Consider the following 26727-nt stretch of genomic DNA (forward strand, 5'->3'; position numbering starts at 1 on the left):
TAGACAAGAGGACCACATGATTTCTGACTCACTTTGTGGGGGAATGCATCCTACTGTTCTCTCTTCAAGTCTCAGGAAGAATTAGGAAGAAGGCATAAATGATTCCTCAGTGCTGAACTGACACAGGGATCACACTGAGATATCAAAACAGATAACGTGACAGCCCAAACCCCCTTCTTCCAGAACCTGTTACCAGTTACCCAGCTCTTACAACCAGATTAGTCTCTATATGCTAAGTGGGAGAGAGATATCCAGGGTTAACTTTTCAGCAGAGCCTAATTTGTCAGGCACTGAAATCCCATTGAAACTACTCCCTTGGGCTCCTTTGTAACCCCAAACTCACATTCCCAACCAAAGAATGTGATTGTCAAGGATGAGAAATATTGTCCTTTAACACAATATTAATAGATGTTAAATAAAAAACCCTAAACACTGGAAACTCAGGAAATCTAGAGTTAAAATTCCATAGCTTCCTGACTCTGACCCCGGCCTGGTCACTCTCTACCTATGAGTTGAAAACCGTCATCAGCTGCATATGTGAATTTCAACAATATGGTCCCTAGTTATTAAGAATATAGGTATTGCCATACTAGATCAGACCAGTGATTCATCTAGTCCACTAGCCTCTCTGAGAGAGGCCAGAACCAAATGCTTCAGCGAAAGAAGATATAAGAATATTCACAATGGACAATAATGGGAAAGCTGGAAAACAGGCATTTTCCGCCTAACTACAGAGAAGCTAGTGGTTGGCTTAGGCTCTCAAACATGAGGGCTTATATCCCTTATACTTTTATCCTTTCTAATGTAACTGTGGATGTTCTTATTATCCATATAAATGGCCAATTCTTTTTTTACTCCTGTAAGTTCTTGAACTTAATATCTTGTGGCAATGAGTTCCACATGCTAGTTGTAGGTTGTGTAAAAATTATTTCATTTTATCAGTTTAAAATTGTATTGCCTCTGATTTTTACTGGGTAGCCCTTTATTCTTATAGTATGAAAACCAGGTATAAGAATGTGCACATGCTCTAGTGTTATAGGAATGTTGGTGGCTGTAAGCTGACAAAAGTTTTGTCAGTCAACCTTTGTAGTGAAGACATAGCCAAAAAGTACTTCAACAAAAGTACTTCACAGTGGAGACTCTGCCTCCGTTCTTTTTTCTTTTTCTTTTTTTTTAAACCAAGTATGTGGCCCCAGGAAACCCAGCTCTTTCCCAACAGGACTATTTTGGCTTACTATCTGAAAATGGCCGGCGTCCTAAAGTTTATTTTAATTATATACTTTATCACTATACCTTGAAACAAAACAGTAACGTGAGGGCTAGTCTCGTTGTTTAAGTGGAAAATTAGTCATTTGGAGGAAGCATGAAATCATTAATTTCACAGGCCAGCTATTTTAGCCAATTCCCCATGCAATCATTATGAGGTGTTTGTAGGGAGACTAACTGAAATCCTGAGAACTCCTGAAAGCTACAGTATTATCTGTGACCCTGTAGCCCATTAAGATTTAAGAGCAGTTGCACTTCAAATCCTCCCACTCCTGGATTTGTGTCTTACCAGATAAAAGCAATTTGTGTTCAGTTTATTATTAGCACAGACCTATTTTTGCTCTGATGCTTCCTAGCAACCTCAGTGGAGTATCTGTTTGCTAGTTTGCTTTTCATAAATTGTTATCATAAGGCCATGGTAACATACAAGGAAACAATTCTTGATGAACTAGCTGAACTACCCCTGACAAGATGAGGATATAAACAATGAGCATATTATAGCTACACACACACTTATTCATCTATACACACATATATACAAGGTAATATACAGTACATATGACATGGACATATATCACAGCTTGTAAGTATATACACATATGGTGATATCCATGTGAAAAATCATAGAACTATGTGAAGAACTAATATCATATATCTTTGAGCAACTCATCTGTCCCCTGTCCATCCATCTTCCCATCCTCCTTTGAACTTTTTAACATCCCAAAAATATCTTCAATGAGTTGTCTTTATATATGAAATAAAATCAACCTCTCAGAGAAATATTTACTTGTTTCCCCCCTCAAATTATGTTCAGTCCTGTAGTAGAGGGCAGAACATCACAAATTAACAATCCAATATCTCGCAGCCTTGCAGTGCTTTCCGCTTTTCTGTGGGATCCAATACTCACTTCTTCCTTTGGAAGGGCCCAAAAGAATGGATTTGAAAATTGTGACATTTATATAAATAGAAAAGCTGTCTCCTTCCACTTTTAGAGGGTCTTATGGCTTCCTCTGAGCCCAGAAACACTGAACTCATGATAACTAATGTACCTGCTGTTACAGTGAGAGTATGAAAAATAGTCACAATAAATTTTCTTTAACATCTCTAAAGCATTCCTACAATAACTTTTTTCATGTACTATAAGTATCTTATACAGAGTATATGATGGATTGTAGTGTACAGATTTTATTGGCATAAGTTGGGGTTGACCTGTATAACTCATTTTGTCACTCATGAGTAATGTGGCTTCCTCAGACTCATGCTGATAAAAATATTTATACTCCTCTATCATGTTTTCTCTATATTACAGGAAGAGACAGTTGCAATGCCTGGTTGCCTAATATTTTCCATTAGAAGCCCCTGTTCTTAGTTGTTTTTAACTGCTAACATTCTCATATGGGCTGCGTACTCTCTGCAGCATGCTCAATTTTTAAGTGTAAGTAAAAGTGGCTCAGCCATTTTCAAGAATTAAGTTTGGGAAAAGAGCTAGTTTTGCTAATGTTAAAAGCCTTTTCTTTGAAGAGCTCTAGTGCCTCCATGGTAAAATTTGCAGTGATGGTCCTGGGGACAGAGAGGTACCTTTGCTGTCCCCATGAAAACACACCCAGATTTGGCCGTTATAAACCTTTGAAAATCACCATTTGTGTGTTTAGAGCTTTATAGAAGCTTGCTGCTAAAATCTCTGAACCTTCCATGTGCACTGAAATGGCTTCCCAGCTCCGCACAGATTGAGCATTACATGGGGCAGGAGCAGCACCTGTCTCTTGACCTAAGGGAAGGAGAGAGCCAGTAGGAAAGCATGAGTTCTTCTCTACTTACTGACTGTAATTCTGTGAAATTCACAACCCTTCTTATTGAGCAAGGCTTCATAACCCCATTTTACCATAACCCCTTAAGAGGCAGGAAAGTGTCATTCCCCCATTTTACCAGTGGGGCAACAGGTATTGCACAAAGTCACTTCAGACAGAGTTGGGAACTGGCCTCTGTTTCTGATATGGCAGAACCACAGCATGTCAAATCGATGTGCTTGGCTCCGCTATTTGTAACCACAAGAACAAACTCCCATCCAGAGCCAGGAATAAACTCCTAAATTTCCTCTGTTGTCTAGCAAATAATTAGGTAAGCCACTGTCAAAGTGTGTGCTGTGTCCCCCTCTAGTGGCTGGTCCACATAGATGTTAACAGCCCTTTATTACTACTAGTTACTCTCTTAGCTCAAGTTTTTGAGTTCCATGCTATGAATATAAAGGTCCTTGATCCAAACCCTACTGCTGATCCATGTGGCAATTAATATGGTTCCTTGTATTTTATTTTTCCAGTTCCCTGTTTTAAAAAACCTAGAAATGTACATACAATAATTACTTTAAAAGAACATTGTGGTTGCAAAGTCAAGCATTCAGTAGTTAGGAAATAACAGAATTACAGTTGCCCGTGAAAACTTAATTCAGCCCCCTTGTGTGTGCTGTATGGCATAGTTTAATTACATGATCATATATTCTTTGTTCTACAAGACACTTGCCTTATCCAGTGCACAGGATGGACAGTGAATGAGGCAAGAGGTAATAAGAAAAACAAGGATGTTCTATTCTGGTTAAGGTCCTAGACTGGGACCCAGGAGAGCTAGGTTTTACCCCTGAATGTGATAGTCTTTCCCAGCATCACATATGAAGTCTATCATAATTCATACCCACAAGGGGTCAAATTAAGATTACAGAGGCAATCTTTATTCTGGCATTTCCCACCTGCTTGATTTTGCAATCTTAATATTCTTTTAATTCCCCCCCAAAGTACTCTGTGTGTGTACTATATATACATACTGCACAAACTGTAGTTGTAGTAATACAAGTGTGGTTTGCCTGTTGATTGTAGGTTGTCTAATTATATTGAATTGAAATCCCACAGGCTAGAGAAGATGTCATCCACATGCTGAAGACAGAGAAAACTAAACCTGAAGTTTTAGAGGCTCACTATGGATCAGCAGCTCCAGAGAACGTGCTGCGAGTGTTGCATAGGGATGCCATCCTTGCCCAAGAAAAATCCGTAGGGGAAGATGTCTATGAGAAACCCATTTCAGAGGTAATAACTTATCCAATTCCCCAAGAAAGGATGAATAGAGTGAGTCATGATGAATAGACTGTGCCCATTTACCTTGCTGTCATTTCACAAAGCAAGAGCCAAATGCAGTGTTCACTGCTCACACAAATAAAAGGAATTGAAGGGAAGGTGAATATTTCCTTGTTATGAAATCACCAAAGCATGTTCCCCGTGATAATAGCGTTGGCTCTGAATGCAAAAACAAAAGCCTCTCATGTTCTTTAGGGGACTTTGCCCTCCTTCCCCTGCTCCCCTAAGTAGTGAACTTGAAGCAGTTAAGCAAAAACAAACCCTCCCAGGATGGTGAATGGTTACATTTTGACTCTACATTTTAAATTCCTTTCCATTAATAGGTACAAATCTGTAGTGATAAGTGCTCTTGACAGTGTGTCTCCTGTTAGAGTATCATCAAGTGAGCAATTAGGATGAGAGGACTAGCTCACTCACACCAGTGTAAATTAATTACTCTACTGCATTCAATCCCCATGCAAAAGAAATTTCCCTCCCACCCCAATTTTCATGAGACTGGATCGTTGTATCAGGTGAAGAAGTTAAGTCTAGGGACCAAATCCCGTAGTCTTTACTCAGTCCTTAGAAAGTTTGTCTTCAACAGTCATTTTGCCAATATGATGACTGTGGGCCCAATCCTGCACCCAATGGCACCAATCAGCCTGATTCTCTATTATAACACTGATTTTATGCTGGTGTAATGCCATTGAAGTCAACAAAGTTACATCAGCATTAAAATGGTGTAACAGTGTGGAGAATCGGGGTCATAGGGAGCAAGATCAGGCTCCAAGTTAGACCTATAGCATTTGATCCTTGGTTTGAAGTCTATGGAGCTATACCAGTGTAGAATAGGTAGGAGACCAGAAAAAGGTCCTAATACCTACAGGGTGAATCCAAAACTGAGCACAGAGCACGTTCTTAAGGTAAAAAAGGCCATCTTTGAGATCAGTTATTAAGGTAAAGAGTTGCATCCCTAGGGTTTTAGTTAATCTCTTCTACTTTTTCTAAATACATCAGTAATATTGGTACAATAATTACAGTAATAATGGTACAATGGTTGAACAACTCACTGTATTAGATGACATCTTTTTAGAGTCAACAGAGTGATCAAACTGATTCAACATGCCTGGGTGATTGGTTATGTAAAAAAAATGTAAAGAAGGATCAGGACACATTGTAAACACACTTATATTGTATCTGAGATCCCCTCACCATACTAAAGGTGTCCAGTGCAAATTATGAGGCTAGGTATTCATAAGAATTGGCCAAGAGATCCACATGTTAACTCATGCCAACATTTGATTCATATAGGAAAAAAGTGAGTCACAGAACACCCAAGCGTCTTAGGATGCATGCAGCCACTTTATTGCTTAGTACCAGAATAGGAATGGTGCAGCTGATGAACTCTACCCATATATCAAAAAACTAGCACTGATAACTGCCAGCCAAAAAATGTATAATATGCCACAATGTATGTACAATTTTTCAAGGACTCTCTGGGTAGAATACAGTACAATTCATATTAATTGTGTCTAGCAGAAGGCAATTTAAAATACACTGCGTACTTTTAATGTGACATCTTCTGGAATATTTGTGAGGCAAGTAAGCAAGGAAAACAGATTGTAGCATTCAGGAGGATACATTAAATATTCACTTTGAACAATGCTAAAAGAGCTTAACAAGACTCTTTTGTAATAGGTGGCAAGGGCACTGTGTCCATGGAGTCCCTTGGTTTGTGAGGGACCCTTTGTTCTCTGTAAAACTTGTACAGCAAGGAGTTTATTAGAAGATGATTGGTATAAAAATACTCCGTTTACAATATTTTCTGGCTTCAAAAGGTCCATTGTCCAGATGAGAATGCAGCTGATGCCAGGCTCTCTCCTTTGTGAAGTTTAATGAGCACCTCAGACTCTCCTGTTTATCATCTAGAGTTGTTTCAAAAGGGCTGCAATCCTGGTCTCATCTTTCCTTTAGCCCATTACAGGAATACCATAAAATAGCCACTAGCTTGGCCATTCCTGGCTATAGAAGACATGATTCCCACAATGGGTGGGCTGCGTGTGATCAGAGCAGGACCTAGTGATATTTTTGTTGGAGGCACATAATCAGAAAGGTACTGTGTGGGTCTACCTGAGTGGGAAGTTTGTTACAAACTGAATGAGAACTCAGCTTTAACTGCCCTCTCCCCAACAAAACACTGAAGGTAGCAGCGTGAATAGCAATGTTTTGGTATTTTTCTTTCCTAGCAACTTTTTACACATGTACCTGAAAACCAGTGTTTGAAAAATAGCTGGAATAATAATAATAAAATAATAATAATTAATAATAATACAATTAATAATAAAATTAGACCAAATTAAAAAACATAAACCATTCCTAATAAAGTAATGAGATAAATTGTAAAAGAAGAGGAAGAGAGAAAAAGTCTAAATTGAACAGTAACCAGAAATGTATTACAAAAAATCCACACTGACTCTAGCTAATTTAGATTTTATTTTTCATCAATCGAATGAATGGCAGCTGCGACTATCTATTGCATGTCACAGATGTGCACCTACATTTTCAGCTTTAGGCATGCAACTTAAGTGCCAAACCCCATGTTTAGGCATCTAAATGCCCATCTAGCCATTTGAATGCAGGATTTAGTTGTCTAACATTAGGCATCTTAATTTGTACATAGGGTCCACCCTCTTTTGTTCTGATGGGTGCCCTTGACTTCAACAGGCTTGAGGACACATTACCTGACAGGAGAGGCTGAACACCTTGTCTGTTCATTGTCTCAGACCTGCCACCCTGGAGGCACTGAACACCCTCAATTCCTCTTCCAGTTGGTAGGAGGTGAAGGTGCTCTGCACTGTGCTGCAGGAAGCACTCAGTTCTGCAAAAATATTATACAATGGTGTCAGATTCCATTCTTCGTACATCTGGGAGCTATGCAAATGTTTAATATAAATATACTGTATAAAGAAATCATTCTTTTCACAGAGCAATTGCTCTGGTTCCGAGCCGCTGCTTTATGTAAAACCCAAGACGTAAAATTACTGAACTGACATTTACTAAATACAGTTTATTCGGTTAGTTAATCAGCTAATGTCAGTGAATGAGACCTTTCAAACAGTCCATTCTCCTTTTCAACTATCCAGCTGGACAGACTGGAAGAAAAGCAGAAAGAGACATATCGACGCATGTTGGAACAGCTTCTCTTGGCCGAGAAATGCCATCGGCGCACAGTTTATGAGCTGGAAAACGAGAAGCATAAACATACAGATTACATGAACAAGAGCGATGACTTTACCAACCTCTTGGAGCAGGAGCGTGAAAGGTGAGCACTAGAGTTACTATGTAGCATATCCTCAACATCTGGTCACTTCCTCAGTTAAAAAGCAACAGAGGGTCCTGTGGCACCTTTGAGACTAACAGAAGTACTGGGAGCATAAGCTTTCGTGGGTCAGAACCTCACTTCTTCAGATGCAAGTCTTGCATCTGAAGAAGTGAGGTTCTGACCCACGAAAGCTTATGCTCCCAGTACTTCTGTTAGTCTCAAAGGTGCCACAGGACCCTCTGTTGCTTTTTACAGATTCAGACTAACACGGCTACCCCTCTGATACTTCCTCAGTTAAGAAGTTAAATGTTTTTTATATGATACATCTATTGCCCATGCAATCTGTTTGTAAAATATCACTGTGATCACACTGTACTAACAACATTGTTCAGGTCCAGAGCTGGGAGATCCCACCAGACAGTTCTGTGAGTATGCACTCGAATTTTAAAATGAATTTGCTTTGGCCACACCAGTTCCCAATTTATGTTCATCTTCTGGAAACTTTTGAGTGATCCAATTTTATTTACATTGACTGAATTTTAATCTGGCATGCTGAACCCAAGGTGGTAGGTTTCCTATGGAATGGAACACTGTTTAGCATAGCAGGAGGACGTGGTTTCCAAACCCACATTCTAGAGCCTTGGCATGGAAGTGAGAAGAAGTTGATTGCACTCTTCACATCCAGGGCTGTGAATTCACAATTGATTGAAGAGCGATGCTTCAGGCAACGTGTGTGTCTGTCCCAGGAAGGAAATGTTTTCTAAAAATTGCCTGGTCCTGCCCATCTGCTACCGCAGACTAGTTACAGACATTCCCAGGAAGAAAGATGCCAGATTCACTGAGTAAATTATTTGTTACCTATTTTCTCAGCGAGGTTCGAGACCATCTTTTTGTAGATGACGCATGAAGCTACAAAGTATGTATGTCTTGGCTGCATTGCTGAGCTGATTGACAAACTTCAAAGAGCACAAACTCTGCTGCATTTTACCCAGTGATGTGAAATGTTGTCACCTTCACAGCATATCAAGAATTATGTTGGCTTGTTTTTCCAGTTAAGGAGTATGACAATTATCACATTTGGTGCTTGTATATAAATTATTTTTATATATGCTGAGCATTCATGTGTGTAGGGATACATATTTATGCCTAGAGACTACACAAACAGGGTTTGATCCAAAGCCCATTGAAGTTAATTGAAAGCTACCCATTGTCTTTAATGATCTTTGAATCAGGCCTTTAGCACTATAGAAGTACATATTATAATAATAAATTATTATAAGAGTGTTGCAGTATTATCTTATCTGATTTACTTTCTACAAATCACCTAGCTCAGTTATTGCCATCTCACCATCCCAGCAATGAATTTGTGTTGTCCAAATAAGTACATTGTTTTTGGAACTCTTACATAGTCACATGGCTAAAGGAGTTAGGAATTTAAGAAAAACACCTAATATCCTGAGACTCAATCAAATCATAAGAGTTGGCAGCACTACCAGCCCTGGAGATTAAAGCCCTTTTTTTATCCACCGATCAGGGATGGTTTGAAAGTACCAGTGTGAGTTTCCCTGCAACCTCACTTTATCCCTATCTTAGAAAAGCACCTTCAAGGGTGAGAGGTATTTATTATGTGTACACCTGTGCACTGCCAATTGAATTGAGATTACCAGCTCCATTCATATAGGCCACTAAACAGCCCTAAAGTAATAAACTATTGGTCATTACTGACTTGTGCTGTTTTCTTTGGGGATCTGGAGTTGAGTTCTGTCTCCTGTTACTAACTCGCTACATCCAGTCCCATCTCCATGTGCATTCTCTCAGTCTCTCTGCTCCATTGTGTGCCTCCTTTTATAAACTCCATGATTAGTGCAAAAACATCAATAAAAAGGAAATTCTGAATTTAAATATATATTGAAAGCTGATCCTTTGGGAATAGCCAAGACCATTTGCTTCAGTCACAAGGGCAAATAGATGTAGAGCAAGAATTGCACCTGTTGAAGCCCCTTTGATTTCTGTTAAGTGACAAGAGAAATATGATACCATAAAAACGGCCATTCTAGATGAGACCAATGGGCCATGTAGCCCAGTATGCTGTCTTCTGACAGTGGCCAATGCCAGATCATTCAAAGGCAATGAACAGAACAGAGCAATCATCAAGTAACCCAATCCCTGTCATCCAGTCCCAGCATCTGACAGTCAGAGGCTTTGGGACACCCAGAGTATGGGTCTGTATCCCTGACCATCTTGGCTAATAGTCATTGATGGACCTATCCTCCATGAACTTATCTAGCTCTTTTTTGAACCCAGTTATACATTTGGCCTTCATAACACCCCAAGCAATAAGTTCCACAGATTGACTGTGCATTATGTAAAGTAATACTTCCTTTTGTTTTTTTTTTAAACTTGCTACTATTAATTACTTTGGGTGACCCCTGCTTCTTGTGTTATGTGAAGGGTAAATAACACTTCCTTATTCATTTTCACCTTATTCTCTTATTCTTCTTTTAGCTGTCTTTTTTCCAAGCTGAACAATCCCAACAACTTTTTAATCTCTCCTCGTACAGGAGGTATTCCATACCCCTCCTCTGTACTTTTTCATTTCTAATATAACTTTTTTTAGATGGGGTGATCAGAACTGCATGCAGAATTCAAAGTGTGTGTGTACCATGGCTTTATATATGGCATTATGAGTGAAGTGTGGAAATTGTTCATTAATTTAGACTTAATTGGTCTCAACTCTTACCCTTCAGGGGACAGATCCTTTAGGATTTGAGTGCACAAGGAATTCAGGATCCAGACTAATCTGAGTTCAAATAGTTTATTTCATATATTTTTAAAACTGAAAGTAATATCTTGACGGACAAATTCAGAGAGAAAGAAAAACTAGTGAGATGAATCATCACAAAACCCCACAGAAACTGTCAGCAAGGTCTTTTAATCAAGAGACAGGTTTTGTAACAGGAAAGAAAATTAAATTGAGATAAAAAAAACCCATTCCCAGCTCAAGATTCAATCCAGTCTAAGACACTGGATGGGGAGTCAACTTCCCAAAGGCATTTTTCCTTCTCTCTTCACCTAACCATTCTTATTTTACCATCAACATCATCTATATTATTTATATTATGACAGTTCTTAAAGGCCCAGGCCCTACTGTGATAGGAACTGAACAAATACCCAGTCCCCCTGGTGCAAGGGAAAGCAGAAGTTGAGTTGAGGTTAAGCTGTTATTCACCCTATTACACATGCAGTATCTGCAATGGTAATGGAGAGTGAAAACCTAGAGAAAGAACAATCCTGTAGAAGGTCCATTTCTTACAAGTCAGGCATAACGATGATAATGCTTAGCAGTTATATGGCTCTTTCCCTCTTCAAAGAACTTTACAAATCCTTCATAACCCATGGTTTACAGGCTGCCTTTCAGAGACCACATGCCCCATACCATCTTGCCCAAGCTATCGGTCGGAAACACTCTAAGAACAATCAGAGGGCTCTTGGTTCTTACATCTTCCCAATCCTCATTTATAATATAATACTTTATAATGCTATAATACTTATATAGTTTAGGTATTCAATCAAAAAAGCACTTGAGTGGAAAACATAACAGGAGTGTATAAAACATACCCATCAAGGAGAGGAAATTGTAGCAAGCAGCAGCCCGTCACAGAATGACCCCTAAGGGCTGTAGCTGTTTGACTTTGCCAAATTTTAAAAGCCAGCTCCAGAAAGGCATGCTGGGGGAAAATCCTATAAGAAGGCATCTCTAGACTAGAAAGTGTTGGAATCAGAAATTCCGAAGGAAGATGCTCCCAGAGAAAGGGTGGCCTTGGGGTTTTGTAAATATCTCTGTAGTTTGTTCTTCTAAAGATTGGAATACAAATCATATATTTTGTTTCCTAGTCCTGTACCTTAACCACAAGTCTATCTTTCTACCCTTACTCACTTCTATCGCCATTTTCTCCACCCTCATTCTCTTCTTCAATTCTTTACTTCTTATCCTCTACTGCAGGGATCGGCAACGTTTGGCACGCAGCTCGCCAGGGTAAGCACCCTGGTGGGCCGGGCCAGTTTATTTACCTGCTGACGCGGTAGGTTCGACCGATCGCGGCCCCCACTGGCCGCAGTTCACCGTCCCGGGCCAATAGGGGCGGCAGGAAGCCACGGCCAGCACACTGCTCGCCCGCGGCGCTTCTCGCCACCCCCATTGGCCCGGGACGGCGAACCGCGGCCAGTGGGGGCTGCAATCGGCTGAACCTGCCGCGTCAGCAGGTAAATAAACTGGCCTGGCCCACTAGGGTGCTTATCCTGGCGAGCTGCATGCCGAACATTGCCGACCCCTGCTCTACTGTTTAGCAAAGTTTACTAATTGTCTGTTCTTGTTTCAATGAGGTATATTATTAAATTAATGGAGATATCCTATCTCATAGAACTGGAAGGGACCTTGAAAGGTCATCGAGTCCAGCCCCCTGCCTTCACTAGCAGGACCAAGTACTGATTTTTGCCCCAGATCCCTAAGTGGCCCCCTCAAGGATTGAACTCACAACCCTGGGTTTAGCAGGCCAATGCTCAAACCACCGAGCTATCCCTCCCCCAGGATTAATTAATCCTGTTTGCAGAGTGTGCTGTCTTTCAGGAGGATGCCTGGTGGCCTGCTAAATTCACCAGTATCTGTTAGGTACAGATGATACCATTCCATTCAGCCAACTATCCAGGCCTTGCACTTCCATTGGCACCCTTCTTTACTCCCACCCACTGAGGTCTAGCATACATATTAGCTATATGCAGGCCTATTCCCAAGCCACTTCCCTCACAATCTCCTTACCTTCTGTTTAGTCTCCTTCTATTGTCCTCTCCTACTGCAAAGTTTTTAGCCTATCCAAGCTCCATCGCCTTGTGGTATTGTCTTGCCTTCCCATTCATGCTCAGCATCCTGTCACTCATCTCTTCTTCTTCTCTCATACTTGGTGGCTTTGGGTAGGGAAGTGGGGTAGTCTTCATTCCTCTCCCACATTCTCATGGTTAATAGGGTGATTAGCACAAAATGGCCACTCACACCACACTGGGCCTTCCATGGAGATGAAGTGCCAGGTGAGGGCCAACCCTTCCTCATTCATGAAGTTTTCTGTGGATGTGGGAGTCTAGGCAGCCCCTTTCCTGTGTCCGGAGAAGAGAACAGTCATCTCTCCAGCCAAATCATGGTGGAAGTCTTCGTATAGTTGCAAATATTTCTGCACATTATATATGGCCACAGCAGTGAGCAGACTGCCAGTCCCTCCAGCCCAAGGGTTAGGGGAGAATGCCTAGTACTATCTGCAGAAAATTCAATAGGTGGGAAGAGCAGTAACCTGTGCCTGGCACCCTAACTACCCTAAAGTCCCAGTGTGGAGGGGAACAGCAATCTAAGGCCCCCTAGAAAGCCTGGGAAGAAAGGAGAGGGCTGAAAGACACCAGGCCCACTTTTCAAAGACATCAATGGTAAGTGGGGTCCAGAGGGAACAGGAATGGCTGGGGATGGGCGAAATGGGGTCTGGGTGGAGTTGGGATGGGGTCTTGGATAGAATTGGCCACTGTAGAAAGGAAGGGCTGGTGTAGCAGCTGCAAGGTTGCAATTGATCCTTTCAGCACAGTCCCACATCCTCCCCATCCTTCAGTCACAGCTTTGACAGCTGAGAGCACTGGTTCTGTCACCTGTCAAGCTGGCTGCATTCAAGCATGAGAGCAGCTGAGGCAGTTCTTGGCTCTGTCCATTCACCCACAAACCTCTCCTGAGGGCAGGGCTTAGCGTAGCCAAGAGAGAGAGCTTGTTGCCCTCAGCTCTGCTTAGTCCCAACCCTCAGATAGCAAAGAAAGATTTTAAAAATATAACGAAAATTACAACTTTATTACAAACTTTAAACTCTTTCTTTGGTCCCCTGGAGATTCACTTGGAAAACAAAAGACAAAAATCAAAGATTAGTTAACAGACAAATGCAGGCACACCCTTCAGTGCACTCTACTGGGGAGTGCCACTACTGTCCATCCACTGCCTCAGCATTTCCCACGCTCCTCAGATCGAACATAGGAAGGGGTCATTAGCTAAAATGCAGATTAAGGCTATTGCTGTCACCCAATCCCATTACTCTCTTGTAACTTCCCATGGTGCCTCAGCACCCATTCATTGCCTCACTGTCCCCTCAAGGAATGGTTCATATCCTGGAAGTCCTACTGCACTGTGCAGGGCGGGAGGGGCAGGTGAAACTAGATATGCTAAATGGAGGGTGCCCTATAGAGATGGCCTCCCTTCAGATCCTGGGTTGGAGCACTCCCATTTCTCCACTCAGGAGAAAAGAAAGCCATTAGTTCAGCTACAAAAGAAAGCAAAAGACCAGGAAATACGAACTGAAAAAACATTAATGGCAAAATTGAAATGAAAAATACTACTGAATAAATGAATGAAAAGAATACAGTCCAGTCCCTCACTTCTGCAGGCATCACCACTAATAGACAGTGATGCTTCTCATAATACAGCTTGTGCCTCTAGGTCCACTCCAGAGTCAGTCTGGCAGTGGCTCAGGGGTGATTGGTGACAATCTACAGGTGTGAGTATGGTCCCAGCTCCTTGGGAGCTGGCTTAGGCATTATGGGATCAGTGAAACAAATCCCAGAACCTGCAATGCTTGCAGGGAGCACTGTGTGCACCTAAAGCAGGATGGCTAGGGTGGAAGCACTGTACCATTGCAAACTCGCGCTGATTCAGTCACAATGCTGCAGGTTGTACAGTCCTCTAAAATAGACACAGTCACAGAGAATGCCTGATTCCATTGTGCACTCTCCCTCAGTGGGAGTGCTCCTCTGGACTTGTTGTCAACCTCACAGGTAAAACCCATGAGAGGAGGATACCGGGTTTTCTTGGCAAGAGGAGCAAGCCTTTGGAAAGCATTAGCAGTTGAGATTAGCACAACCACAATTCTCAATTCAGAATGAAAGGTAAAACTCACTCCTTTGACTTGGATTTCATACAATCACAACTAACAGCATCATAGAAGAGAAAAGGTGGCAGACGAGGAGAAAGAGCTGAAGACAAGAAGGAAGAACAAGAAAAAGTGTAATCGAAGAGGGAGCTGAGAGAGATGGAAGGAAGAAAGAAAACCTACACAAACAAAAATTTCACCCCAACTATCTAGAGGCACATAGAAAAAATAATTTAGGCCTCTGGCTGTTTGTATTCTTGATTTTTAATCATTTGGGAGGCTCTGAGGCCCAGATCCTTTAAAGTATTTAGTCAGCTAGCTCCCATTGATTTCAAATGAGAGTTAGGCACCTGAATGCCTTTGATCTGGGCCTGAGAATAGAGATACTACAATGCTGGGTCACTCACTCACTCACCCCAATCGGGGTATGGGCCACGAACCACAGATCTCCAGAGTCCTCTATCCTGGGCCATTTGCTCTAGCTGGTTCCAGGTATACCCCATTTTTATGCTATCAGCCTGAAGGTTGTGTCGCCATGTGTTTCTTGGACGGCCTCTTTTCCGCTGCGACCTGCGCCATCTTTCTTGACTCATACATGGTCCTCACGTTCCATGTACCAATGGTAATCCTCCTAGTTGCAAGAAGGGTAATCGGCTTAGTGGCTTCCTCATGACTTTCACCACCCAGCGTCATGCGTCTTCAAGTTGAAGGCCCTTCTTTTTCCAGGCGAAAGTCTCTGTTATCTCTACTGTTGGTGTTTCTGTAGCAAATTAATTTTTTTTTTACGGGGTGGAGTTGCTAGCCCCACACCCAACCCTCCTCCTTTATCCTGACTTGGGACAGGCAGATGGCCCCAAAGGACCTCTCTGGTGGAGTTACAATGCTGGGTGTTGTTGTTTAAAACTAGACGATAGATTTAAAACTGGCTTTACAGATGGGCCTGAGCCTGAATGTTCAGGTTCAGATCTGAATCTGTAAAGCTCAGAGAGATTTGTGTCAGGTGATGTTGTTCAGATTCAGTTTGCAGAAATGGAGCTGAGTGAACATGTTTGGATTAAGGTCTGAATTACTCCAAAGTATAAAAGGGTTTGGATCTGGTGAAACACTAGGAGGGTGGTGAAGCACTGGAATGGGTTACCTAAGGAGGTGGTGGAATCTCCTTCCTTAGAGGGTTTTAAGGCCTGGCTTGACAAAGCCCTGGCTGGGATGATTTAGTTGGAGTTGGTCCTGCTTTGAGCAGGAGGTTGGACTAGATGACCTCCTGAAGTCTCTTCCAACCCTAATCTTCTATGAAACCTATCTCTCATTTATTTTGCAATTTCTAACGTGCACCTAATGTTGTTGTCTCTGGGTGCAACAAATGCAAACAACACACTATTAGTATTAGAAAATATTAACTAAAGAGTAAGCTCTCCACACAGATTATAGAGTATTAGCACCCTACACTTCCAAGGCAAAAGAATGAATAAATAGGTGAGTGAGTGAGAGAGAGTGAGAGTGTGTGTGTAACACAATTAACAATTCTAACACCCTGGGCCTGATTCTCCACTGATTTGAACCTATGCAAAGTGAGGGTAAAATTTGACCAAATCCTAATTCTCCATTCATTTATGCCAGCAGCAGAGTTTTACAAGCACTCTGACTGCACATGGTGCAAGGCAGTGGAGACTTAGGCCCCTGACAGGTTGAGTTTATATCCATGTGATAAAGTGCACAGGTATACAGTTAAGTTATAACTTCTGTTCACTTGCTCACACATCTGTGACCCCTGAGCAGCTTCAAATAGCTGCTATTTCATTGTCTTAAAAATCAACCGACCAGAAAACTGTACACTTTCTCCTCCAGGGTGGTCTAATTCCCCTCACCCCACCCAAAAAAAAATTACATCTGCCCGAGGCCCAGGACACACACAGTTCAGCCCTGCACCAGTGGCAGCTTTTCCGTACATAAAACTGTCACAACTTTAAAGTCTGTTATCTAATGATCCTGCAGGGCTAGAAATGGGCACAATGAAACTGCTCTTGCTACAAGTCCTGGAGAGGCCTGAGAGATCGGACTTAAAACTCTGATAATTTTAGCCCCAGAAAAGCTATTTTGCATCAGTGGTAGAAGTGTTTACATTTATTGGTTTGAATTTTATCTCCCTCTAATCCTGCTTTGGTTGGACTGATAAGGGCATATGCTTCTCCCATTGAAGTCAGCGACATTGATGTTAATGATTCAGGATCAGGCCCAAGCCCATAGTCTTGCAGAAAAATACAAGAAATAGCCCTGAACGCCTTCTAAAACATTCCTAAGATAGCTTTTTCTGTAATATACATGGCATATATTTTACAGAATAGATGATGGAGTGGGATGGCATGAGGGTTTTACTGGAACGTAGTTGGGATGATCTGTGTAACTCATTCCTGGCTTTGACACTTGGGAGTAACATGACCATTGCAAAGCCAGGCTGATAAAACATTTATAACACAACATATACCATGTCTTCCCTATCTGTCAATATAGAATACCGATATTTCAGCCTAACAGAACTAACGTATGTATGTATATATAAATTATACACACACACACACACACACACACATGTTTATGCTAGAGTTCATTAAAGTGATAAAGATTTGAATTGACTGTTTGCATTTCTCATTGTAGCCTCAAATTGCACTCTACAACTAATGGGACGATGTTCCAAGTACAGAGAAGCATTTAGCATTTTCCTCCAAGACAAGGTTGAGAATTCATTCTGTATTTCTTAAGCAATGCCCAGCTAAATCTGGTTTTAGTTAAACCCTCTTTTTGAAGTACATGACCATAATTAGATCTGCACAGAGGAGACAGCAGGATTCTGACCCCAGATCATTCTTCTACAAAGTTTTCTTTCACTCTTCATGCAAAATTGTCTCCTCTCCTCTTCCCCCAGAGCAGCACCCCCAGCAAGGAATGTATTGGCAAGTTTCTCAGCGGTCTGTGATAATACATTCCTCTCTGCTTTAGTCATCCTGGCATCAAGATACTCCTGGCTGCTCTTCTGGTGATGTAATGCTGGGCCCACATCACCTGCAAAGAAAATTGATCTGCAAGTAATAAAAAGCACAACCGTCTTGAAACAAAAACGGGAGTATCAATGTTAGCAGATTTCAAACTCCTTTTTTTTCCCTGCTTTTGTTATTAAAGTTTCTCCTCTCCCTTATCCCATGAGAAGCCAGCACCAAGCCCTTTCTTTATTAAACATTTTCAATTGTTTCATTTTATTTAAATATAGCCGAGACAGCCGGGGGGGGGGGGGGTGGGCGGTACTAGTAGGGGCTAGAGTTCTGAGATTGTTGTAGAGTTTTACCCGTGTTCTCCTTCAGATCTGTAGATTCTTTTGATTTTTATAGCACTAGTAAAATGAAGAAAAGGCCACAGTATCAATCAGCCAGTGACCGATCTACAGCATAGTCTAACCAAACATAGGTCATTTTGAAATGTTCGCTGTTAATGAATCTCTCGGACTTAACATTTAAGGCCAAATTCTGAGTGTAATGCCATGCAGAGACTTCAGAGGGGTGCCGGAAGGTATAAAATAGCACAGAATTTGGCCCTTAATTATAAAATGTGTTTTTTCTTTTAAATTCTGGAAACTTTCACGGTTAGAGATTTGCATCCATACATCCAAGACTTCTCAGCCATCTTCTTATTCTGCCTTTGAGTTTTCTTATTTATTTGTTTTTCTGACCTGCTTTCCCAATCATGAGCTGGAAGGAAAAAGCCAGCACAGTAGGGATTCACAGCATGGCCTACAGTTGTTACTCCGCTTACCATTATGTTGTTGGCAACAGTAACTCACTGAGTCAGTCTATTTTGACTTTTCAGTAATTGCATCTATAAACTGAATTTTGTGTTAATTAATTAAAAAGCTGACAATGACAAGGGCAACAGTTTTACAATCATTAAACAGCTTTCATCCCATTCCTTTAGCTTGACATACGTATCTGCACACTTCAGAAAGATTAGTTTTTCTCTCGATATGATACAATTTTAGGACTGCAGATTAAGTGGTTCAAGTTGAATGATAGTCTATTATGAAAACACCTGACAGTAACAAATGCCACTTCCAAACAGTTAAGTAAATCAAGTTCTTCAAGTTCTATTTTACAGTTTCAGTTGACGTAAGATAATGACTGGAACATGTGATTTTGTGAGGCATGTATTTTAGCTGAGTTGTAAAGCTTGTGATCCTGGTCTCAGATTTAAACAGGACAGTTCCACAAATGTTAAAATAATGAGAAAACATAAAGCTACATCTAGCTGTACAAAAACAACGAGAAAATATTGTGAGGCTAATATGATGTGCTATTTGCCACGAGTTTCGGGTAATCCAAATCTCTATCTTCACCCTTGGATATTCTTTAACACTGTCAGATCTTATAGTCAGTCCTGGGAGCATATAAAATAGCATCATGTGGTATTTCAGCTACTCTTCCAACTGCAGATTATTTCTAAGTCAGAATCAGCTTTACAGGCCTTCAGAGATAATTATTATGCAGAAGAGATCTGTTGCATTATTTCTGAACAAGTTTAGTGCATCTGCAGACCCATCACTCTAAATACTCCATGGGTCAGGTGGGGGAGGGAAGTTACTCTACTTAAGCTCCGCTCACAATCTCAAGCTCCACCCAGAGGGAAATAACTAGCAATATTGACATTAAAATTGGCATAGGTGTCTTTCACAGTTACCACATTGTGACAGTGTACCCCATAAGGCTTTATGGGTCTGTGTGTGCTTATAAATGTATGTATGACATAACTGGAATATGTTTTGTGCTGCCTGTGCCATGTAACGTATCTCCGTAAAGGTTATGGTCTAGTATATCTATTCATCCTATTTGTACACTTATATCATTTTCTACTTGAGGTTAAAAATATGGGCTGTATACTTGCTTGGTTTCTAAGTAAGCTTTGTGAGGCATTTGGTCAGTTTCTCTAGGAAGGAATTCACAAGGTTAAGTACCTGATCAGGAAGCACTTGGGGAACAATGCATCTTGGAATGCTCCAATCCACATAAGAAGTCTTCCTGGAGACATACAAGATACCATGTGGACAATGGCTTCGGCCTGTAAAGACTGAGTCATGCAGGGACATGTGACTTGCCCAGATGACTCCAGAACTCCATCATGGAGCTGGACTTTGCATAGGAGTGAGGAGGGGGGTCTCCACCCACAGGAGAAAGTCTATTTAAACCTGTGGGAAACCCCTCCATTTTGTCTTCAGCTGGCTAAAGAAGGAGCCTCTCCACCCCCCCAGAATACCAGAAGGAAACTGGAACAAAGGACAGTAACTACAGAGGGTGTGAGTGATTGCTGGACCAGGCTAAAAGGAGATTAGCCTGTAAAAGGGAGCATTCTGGAACTGGTGAGGATCCTATCTGTGTTCAGTGTTTGATTAGACATAGATTTGCGCATTTTATTTTATTTTGCTTGGTAACTTACTTTGTTCTGTCTGTTACTACTTGGAACCACTTAAATCCTACTTCCTGTATTCAATAAAATCGCTTTTTTCCTTATTAATTAAATCAGAGTATGTATTAATACCTGGGGAAGCAAACAGCTGTGCATATCTCTCTGTCAGTGTTATAGAGGGCGAACAATTTATGCGTTTACCCGGTATAAGCTTTGTACAGGGTAAAACGGATTTATTTGGGTTTAGACCCCACTGGGAGTTGGGCATCTGAGTGCTAAAGACAAGCACACTTCTGTGAACTGTTTTCAGGTAAACCTGCAGCTTTGGGGCAAGTAATTCAGACCCTGGGTCTGCGTTGGAACAGACAGGAGTGGCTGGCTCAGTAAGACAGGGTGCTGGAATCCTGAGCTGGCAGGGAAAACAGGAGCAGGGGTAATCTTTGCACATTAGGTGGCAGCTCCCAGGGGGGTTTCTGTGATCCAACCTGTCACACACATAATTGAAACATATCTGTTCGTTAACAGCTCTATTAGTCATGTTTTCAGGCTGTCCACAGCCACAGGAAACCTTAGCTGAATCAGGGTCAGATTTAGAAAGTTTTCTTCTCAAACAGACAGGCTAGAAGCACAGTTTCAATGGAAGTGGCAGGTGCTCAGCACTGCTAACATATTACTTATGCACCACTTATGAATGTGGTGCATTAAGGATTTAGGTGTTAGTACCTGAAGAAGAGCTGTGTGTAAACTCAAAAGCTTGTCTCTCTCACCAACAGAAGTTAGTCCAATAAAAGACCATGTCTCTCTGACTTTAGGCTTTGCAGTTTGAGCATGTTGGTTTTAATTTTGCATTCAAAAACCTTGCAGAAACTGATGGGACTATAAGAAAAATACTGGTATTGCATAGCAGTTCAAGTGGTGTCTTGGAAAGACCTTAAAAATATTTTCAATCTGTTCTCTATAGTCAAAAGTTAACAATGGGCCTGCACTATGACTTTATCTTTCAAATAGTTTAGATAAGTAGCTGTCCCCTACCTGGCAGGCCAAGGACCCCTGAACCATTTTGCGTCCATTACACTGGCATCTCAGCTCCTTGCCGCAAGCTCATGCAGGAAGTTGTAATTTAGACCTGAGTGCACAACTAATCCATAAATGTATTAGTCTGATTAATGGTCTCACATACACAAGTTTACATTGGTGCTACTCCTTTGATGACATTGGAACTACCCAAGATTTACACTGGTGTAAGTCCAATCATAATCTGAATAATAACTTTTTAAAAAGTATATAAATAAGCTGTTTCCTACTTGCAGTTTGTACTTTTAGTCTCTGAATAAAAGTTAGCTCTCTAGCAAAGTAACTCGCAGACCATATTTGTTCCACTTGTGGCCGTATTAATTTTAGAGCATTTCTGTAGCCACATACTGTATATTTATTTTTATAACAACAGTTAGTCAGTGTTGCACATTGCAGATGAACTGGTGATTTTTAGGTTCTTAGCTTTTCAGGAAAGGAACTTTGCACCATTAATACTTATGGCACTATAACAATAGCAATATACAAGCCAATGGAATTTGTAGTAGATCATAGAATCATAGAATATCAGGGTTGGTAGGGACCTCAAGAGGTCATCTAGTCCAACCCCCTGCTCAAAGCAGGACCAATTCCCAACTAAATCATCCCAGCCAGGGCTTTGTCAAGCCGGGCCTTAAAACCCTCCAAGGAAGGAGACTCCACCACCTCCCTAGGTAACGCATTCCAGTGCTTCACCACCCTCCTAGTGAAATAGTGTTTCCTAATATCCAACCTGGACCTCCCCCACTGCAACTTGAGACCGTTGCTCCTTGTTCTGTCATCTGCCACCACTGAGAACAGCCGAGCTCCATCCTCTTTGGAACCCCCCTTCAGGTAGTTGAAGGCTGCTATCAAATCCCCCCTCATTCTTTTCTTCTGGAGACTAAACAATCCCAGTTCCCTCAGCGTCTCCTCATAAGTCATGTGCTCCAGACCCCTAATCATTTTTGTTGCCCTCCGCTGGACTCTTTCCAATTTTTCCACATCCTTCTTGTAGTGTGGGGTCCAAAACTGGACACAGTATTCCAGATGAGGCCTCACCCATGTCGAATAAAGGGGAACGATCACATTCCTCGATCTGCTGGCAATGCCCCTACTTATACAGCCCAAAATGCCATTAGCCTTCTTGGCAACAAGAGCACACTGTTGACTCATATCCAGCTTCTCGTCCACTGTGACCCCTAGGTCCTTTTCTGCAGAACTGCTACCTAGCCATTCGGTCCCTAGTCTGTAGCAGTGCATGGGATTCTTCCGTCCTAAGTGCAGGACTCTGCACTTGTCCTTGTTGAACCTCATCAGGTTTTTTTTTGGCCCAATCCTCTAATTTGTCTAGGTCCCTCTGTATCCGATCCCTACCCTCTAGTGTATCTACTACGCCTCCTAGTTTAGTGTCATCTGCAAACTTGCTGAGAGTGCAGTCCACACTATTCTCCAGATCATTAATAAAGATATTCAACAAAACTGGCCCCAGGACCGACCCTTGGGGCACTCCGCTTGAAACCGGCTGCCAACTAGACATGGAGCCATTGATCACTACCCGTTGAGCCTGACGATCTAGCCAGCTTTCTATCCACCTTACAGTCCATTCATCCAGCCCATACTTCTTTAACTTGGCAGCAAGAATACTGTGGGAGACCGTATCAAAAGCTTTGCTAAAGTCAAGGAATAACACATCCACTGCTTTCCCCTCATCCACAGAGCCAGTTATCTCCTCATAGAAGGCAATTAGGTTAGTCAGGCACGACTTCCCCTTGGTGAATCCATGCTGACTGTTCCTGATCACTTTCCTCTCCTCTAAGTGTTTCATAATTGATTCCTTGAGGACCTGCTCCATGATTTTTCCAGGGACTGAGGTGAGGCTGACTGGCCTGTAGTTCCCCGGATCCTCCTTCTTCCCTTTTTTAGAAGATGGGCACTACATTAGCCTTTTTCCAGTCATCTGGGACCTCCCCCGATCGCCATGAGTTTTCAAAAATAATGGCTAATTGCTCTGCAATCTCATCCGCCAACTCCTTTAGCACCCTCGGATGCAGCGCATCCGGCCCCATGGACTTGTGCACGTCCAGTTTTTCTTAAATAGTCCCGAACCACTTCTTTCTCCACAGAGGGCTGGTCACCTTCTCCCCATACTGTGCTGCCCAGTCCAGCAGTCTGGGAGCTGACCTTGTTTGTGAAGACAGAGGCAAAAAAAGCATTGAGTACATTAGCTTTTTCCACATCCTCGGTCACTAGGTTGACTCCCTCATTCAGTAAGGGGCTCTCACTTTCCTTGACTTTCTTCTTGTTGCTAACATACCTGAAGAAACCCTTCTTGTTACTCTTAACATCTCTTGCTAGCTGCAACTCCAAGTGTGATTTGGCCTTCCTGATTTCACTCCTGCATGCCTGAGCAATATTTTTATACTCCTCCCTGGTCATTTGTCCAATCTTCCACTTCTTGTAAGCTTCTTTTTTTGTGTTTAAGATCAGCAAGGATTTCACTGTTTAGCCAAGCTGTTCGCCTGCCATGTTTACTATTCTTTCTACACATCGGGATGATTTGTTCCTGCAACCGCAATAAAGATTCTTTAAAATACAGCCAGCTCTCCTGGACCCCTTTGCCCTTCATGTTATTCTCCCAGGGGATCCTGCCCATCTGTTTCCTGAGGGAACAATGATAACAGTGAGGCAAACAGATACAAAATTTGAGGGGGATGTGGGTGAAGATGCATGAAGCTTGCAGCTATTCAAAGGAAAGACAAACAGAATAGTACGAAGTTGTGGGGGAGAAGTTTTTTCAACACTTCCAGTGTCTGTACCTATGGAAGTCAAGAGGAGTTGCATATCTGAAGGCAAAATTTGTCTCACTACATACTAGAAATATCATAAAATACAGATGGAAGTACAGAGAAGCCATTTTCTTCCACAGCCACCTATGAACATGCTAGCACAGACACAGAAGACAGCTATCACTTGGGAAGATTACTAATTTTAGCCAAGAAAAACTGGCTATAGATAAAAATACACATTTTATCCATGTAACCTACTCTTCCTAGATTCATTACACTGAAAAAATAAGGGGACAGAAAGTATTAGAGATGCTGTGGTGGAGGTTCTGATGTAATGGGCAGCTGTTTTCTCTTTTGCATTCCAGGAAAAATCCACAGATACTGAAATGGACATTAATGAAAATACCTTTCCCGCCTTTCCTACTGACAGTTGTGACATGGGGTATTAGGTTGTGGTGACAGTCAGGATTACTCAGTGTTGAAGTTATTAAAATCTATTCGTCTCACCTGGGGTCAGAAGCAGCCGCTGATTTATGTTGCACAGTTCTTGAAAATTCGTTTTTGCTAAATTATGTAGAAAACCATTATTTGGAAAGTTTGCTAAAAAAAGCCTCAGTAAATAAAGCCATGTATTTCTGTTATGGCACCCTAAGAAACATCTTTGAAAGAGTTAATATAAACTCATTGTATAGGCAAATGACATTATAAATGGCTAAGATTAAAGTGTAAAGGTAAAATGACAATTTCAAAAAATAGAAAAATGATTTCTAAAATGAAGGGCTTGATATTAGACTATCGAAGCCAATGGGAATGTTATTAATGACTTCAGTGAAGGTGGGATCAACCCCAGAAATTGCACTCCAATTGCACATTAGCAATTGTTCTACTATTAGGAAAATTCTCTCTCTCTCTCTATATATATATATATACACACACCGCTACCTCGATGTAACGTGACCCGATATAACACAAATTCGGATATAACGCGGTAAAGCAGTGTTCCGGGAGGGTGGGACTGCGCATTCCGGTGGATCAAAGCAAGTTCAATATACCGCGGTTTCACCTATAACGCGGTACGATTTTTTGGCTTCCGAGGACAGCGTTATATCGAGGTAGAGGTGTATAATTTTTTGCCTCACTTCTCTGCACACAGGTGATTTTCACTGTTCTCCTAAATCTTAGATCATTCTTATGCCATTGTACACAGCTACATGAGTTACTCTGGTTTCCTAAGTCAAGAGTCTCAACTTTTGCTTTAGAGAGCTTTTCTGTTCATGGCCCTCACCGGAAAGTCAGATCCATCCCTCTCCTAGAACTTCTGTCACTCTGACTTTTTGGATTAATTGGCGCAAAACGGCAATTTCTGCTGTGTTTTGCCCACATTTTTGTGTGTTTTGCCCTCTCATTTTATTTGCCTTTCTAGACTGATGTATCAAATGAAAGACAATGACAAGTCTGACAATTATTATTAGGCTTAGAACGCAGGAGTTTCTGTCCACCAGCCCCATAATTGGTTCACTAGATTTACAGACTCATAGAAGTTAAGGCCAGAAGGGACCACCATGATCATCTGGCCTGACTGCCTGCACATCACAGGCCACAGACCCTCATCCACTCACTCCTGCAATAGGCCCATAACCTCTGGCTGAGTTACTGGATGTTCTCAATACTTGATTTAAAGACTTCAAGTTACAGAAAATTCACCATTTACTCTAATTCAAACCAGTAAGTGACCCGTGCTCCACACTGCAGAGGAAGGCAAACCCCTGCCCCCATCCCAGAGATCTCTGCCAATCTGATCTGGGGAAAAATTCCTTATCGACCTCAAATATGGTGATCAATTAGACACTGAGCGTGGGCAAGACCCACCAGCCAGACACCTACGAAAGAATTTTCTGTAGTAACTCAGAGCCCTCCCCATCTAGTGTTCCATTTCCAGCCATTGCTAATAGCAGTTGCAGATAGGCCATATACCATTGTAGGCAATCTCATCATACCATCCCCTCCATAAACTTATCAAGCTACTCCCCCTCTTCCAGAAGTTCACTCCTCTGATGGTTGGAAAATAATCTCAAGCCTAAACCTATGGATGGGCAGTTGACATCCATTTGTTCTTGTGCCTACATTGGCCCTTACCTTAAATAACTCCTCTCCCTCCCTGGTGTTTGTCCCTCTAATGTATTTATAGAAAGCAATCATATCGCCCCTCATTCTTCATTTTGTTAGGCTAAACAAGCCAAGTTCAGTATCAGGGGGTAGCCGTGTTAGTCTGTATCTACAAAAACAACAAGGAGTCTGGTGGCACCTTAAAGACTAACAGATTTATTTGGGCATAAGCTTTCGTGAGTAAAAACCTCACTTCTTCGGATGCATAGAGTGAAAGTTACAGATGCAGGCATTATATACTGACACATGGAGAGCAGGGAGTTACTTCACAAGTGGAGAACCAGTGTTGACAGGGCCAATTCAATCAGGGTGGATGTAGTCCACTCCCAATAATAGATGAGGAGGTGTCAATTCCAGGAGAGAAAAAGCTGCTTCTGTAGTGAGCCAGCCACTCCCAGCCTGTCTCTTCTCATAAGGTAGGCTCTCCATTCCTTTGATCATCCTAGTAGCCTTTCTCTGCATCTGTCCCAGTTTGAATCCATCTTTCTTAAACATGAGAGACCAGCACTGCACACTGTATTCCAGGTGAGGTCTCACCATTGGTGCTGACTCTGTGGATTCTCCGGGACTGGAGCACCTATGGAAAAAAAATAGTGGCCCACCGGCAGCCCCATGGATTAGCTCCTTCCCCTCCCGCCCGCCGGTTC

At 41.8% G+C, this 26727-nt stretch overlaps 1 protein-coding gene across 4 annotated transcripts in view; it reads left to right on the top strand.

Moving 5' to 3' along the window:
* Nucleotides 1-26727, top strand: part of FILIP1 (filamin A interacting protein 1) — a 148165-nt gene that overhangs the window by 76509 nt on the left and 44929 nt on the right. For all 4 annotated transcript variants that reach the window (XM_034766189.1, XM_034766188.1, XM_034766191.1 and 1 more), the window contains 2 exons: nt 4167-4340; nt 7511-7689. In XM_034766189.1, the coding sequence (XP_034622080.1) occupies nt 4167-4340; nt 7511-7689 (353 nt within the window). The remainder of the gene's footprint in view (nt 1-4166; nt 4341-7510; nt 7690-26727) is intronic.

The sequence above is a fragment of the Trachemys scripta genome, chromosome 3 (genome assembly GCF_013100865.1).
Source record: "Trachemys scripta elegans isolate TJP31775 chromosome 3, CAS_Tse_1.0, whole genome shotgun sequence".
Taxonomy (NCBI): Eukaryota; Metazoa; Chordata; order Testudines; family Emydidae; genus Trachemys; species Trachemys scripta.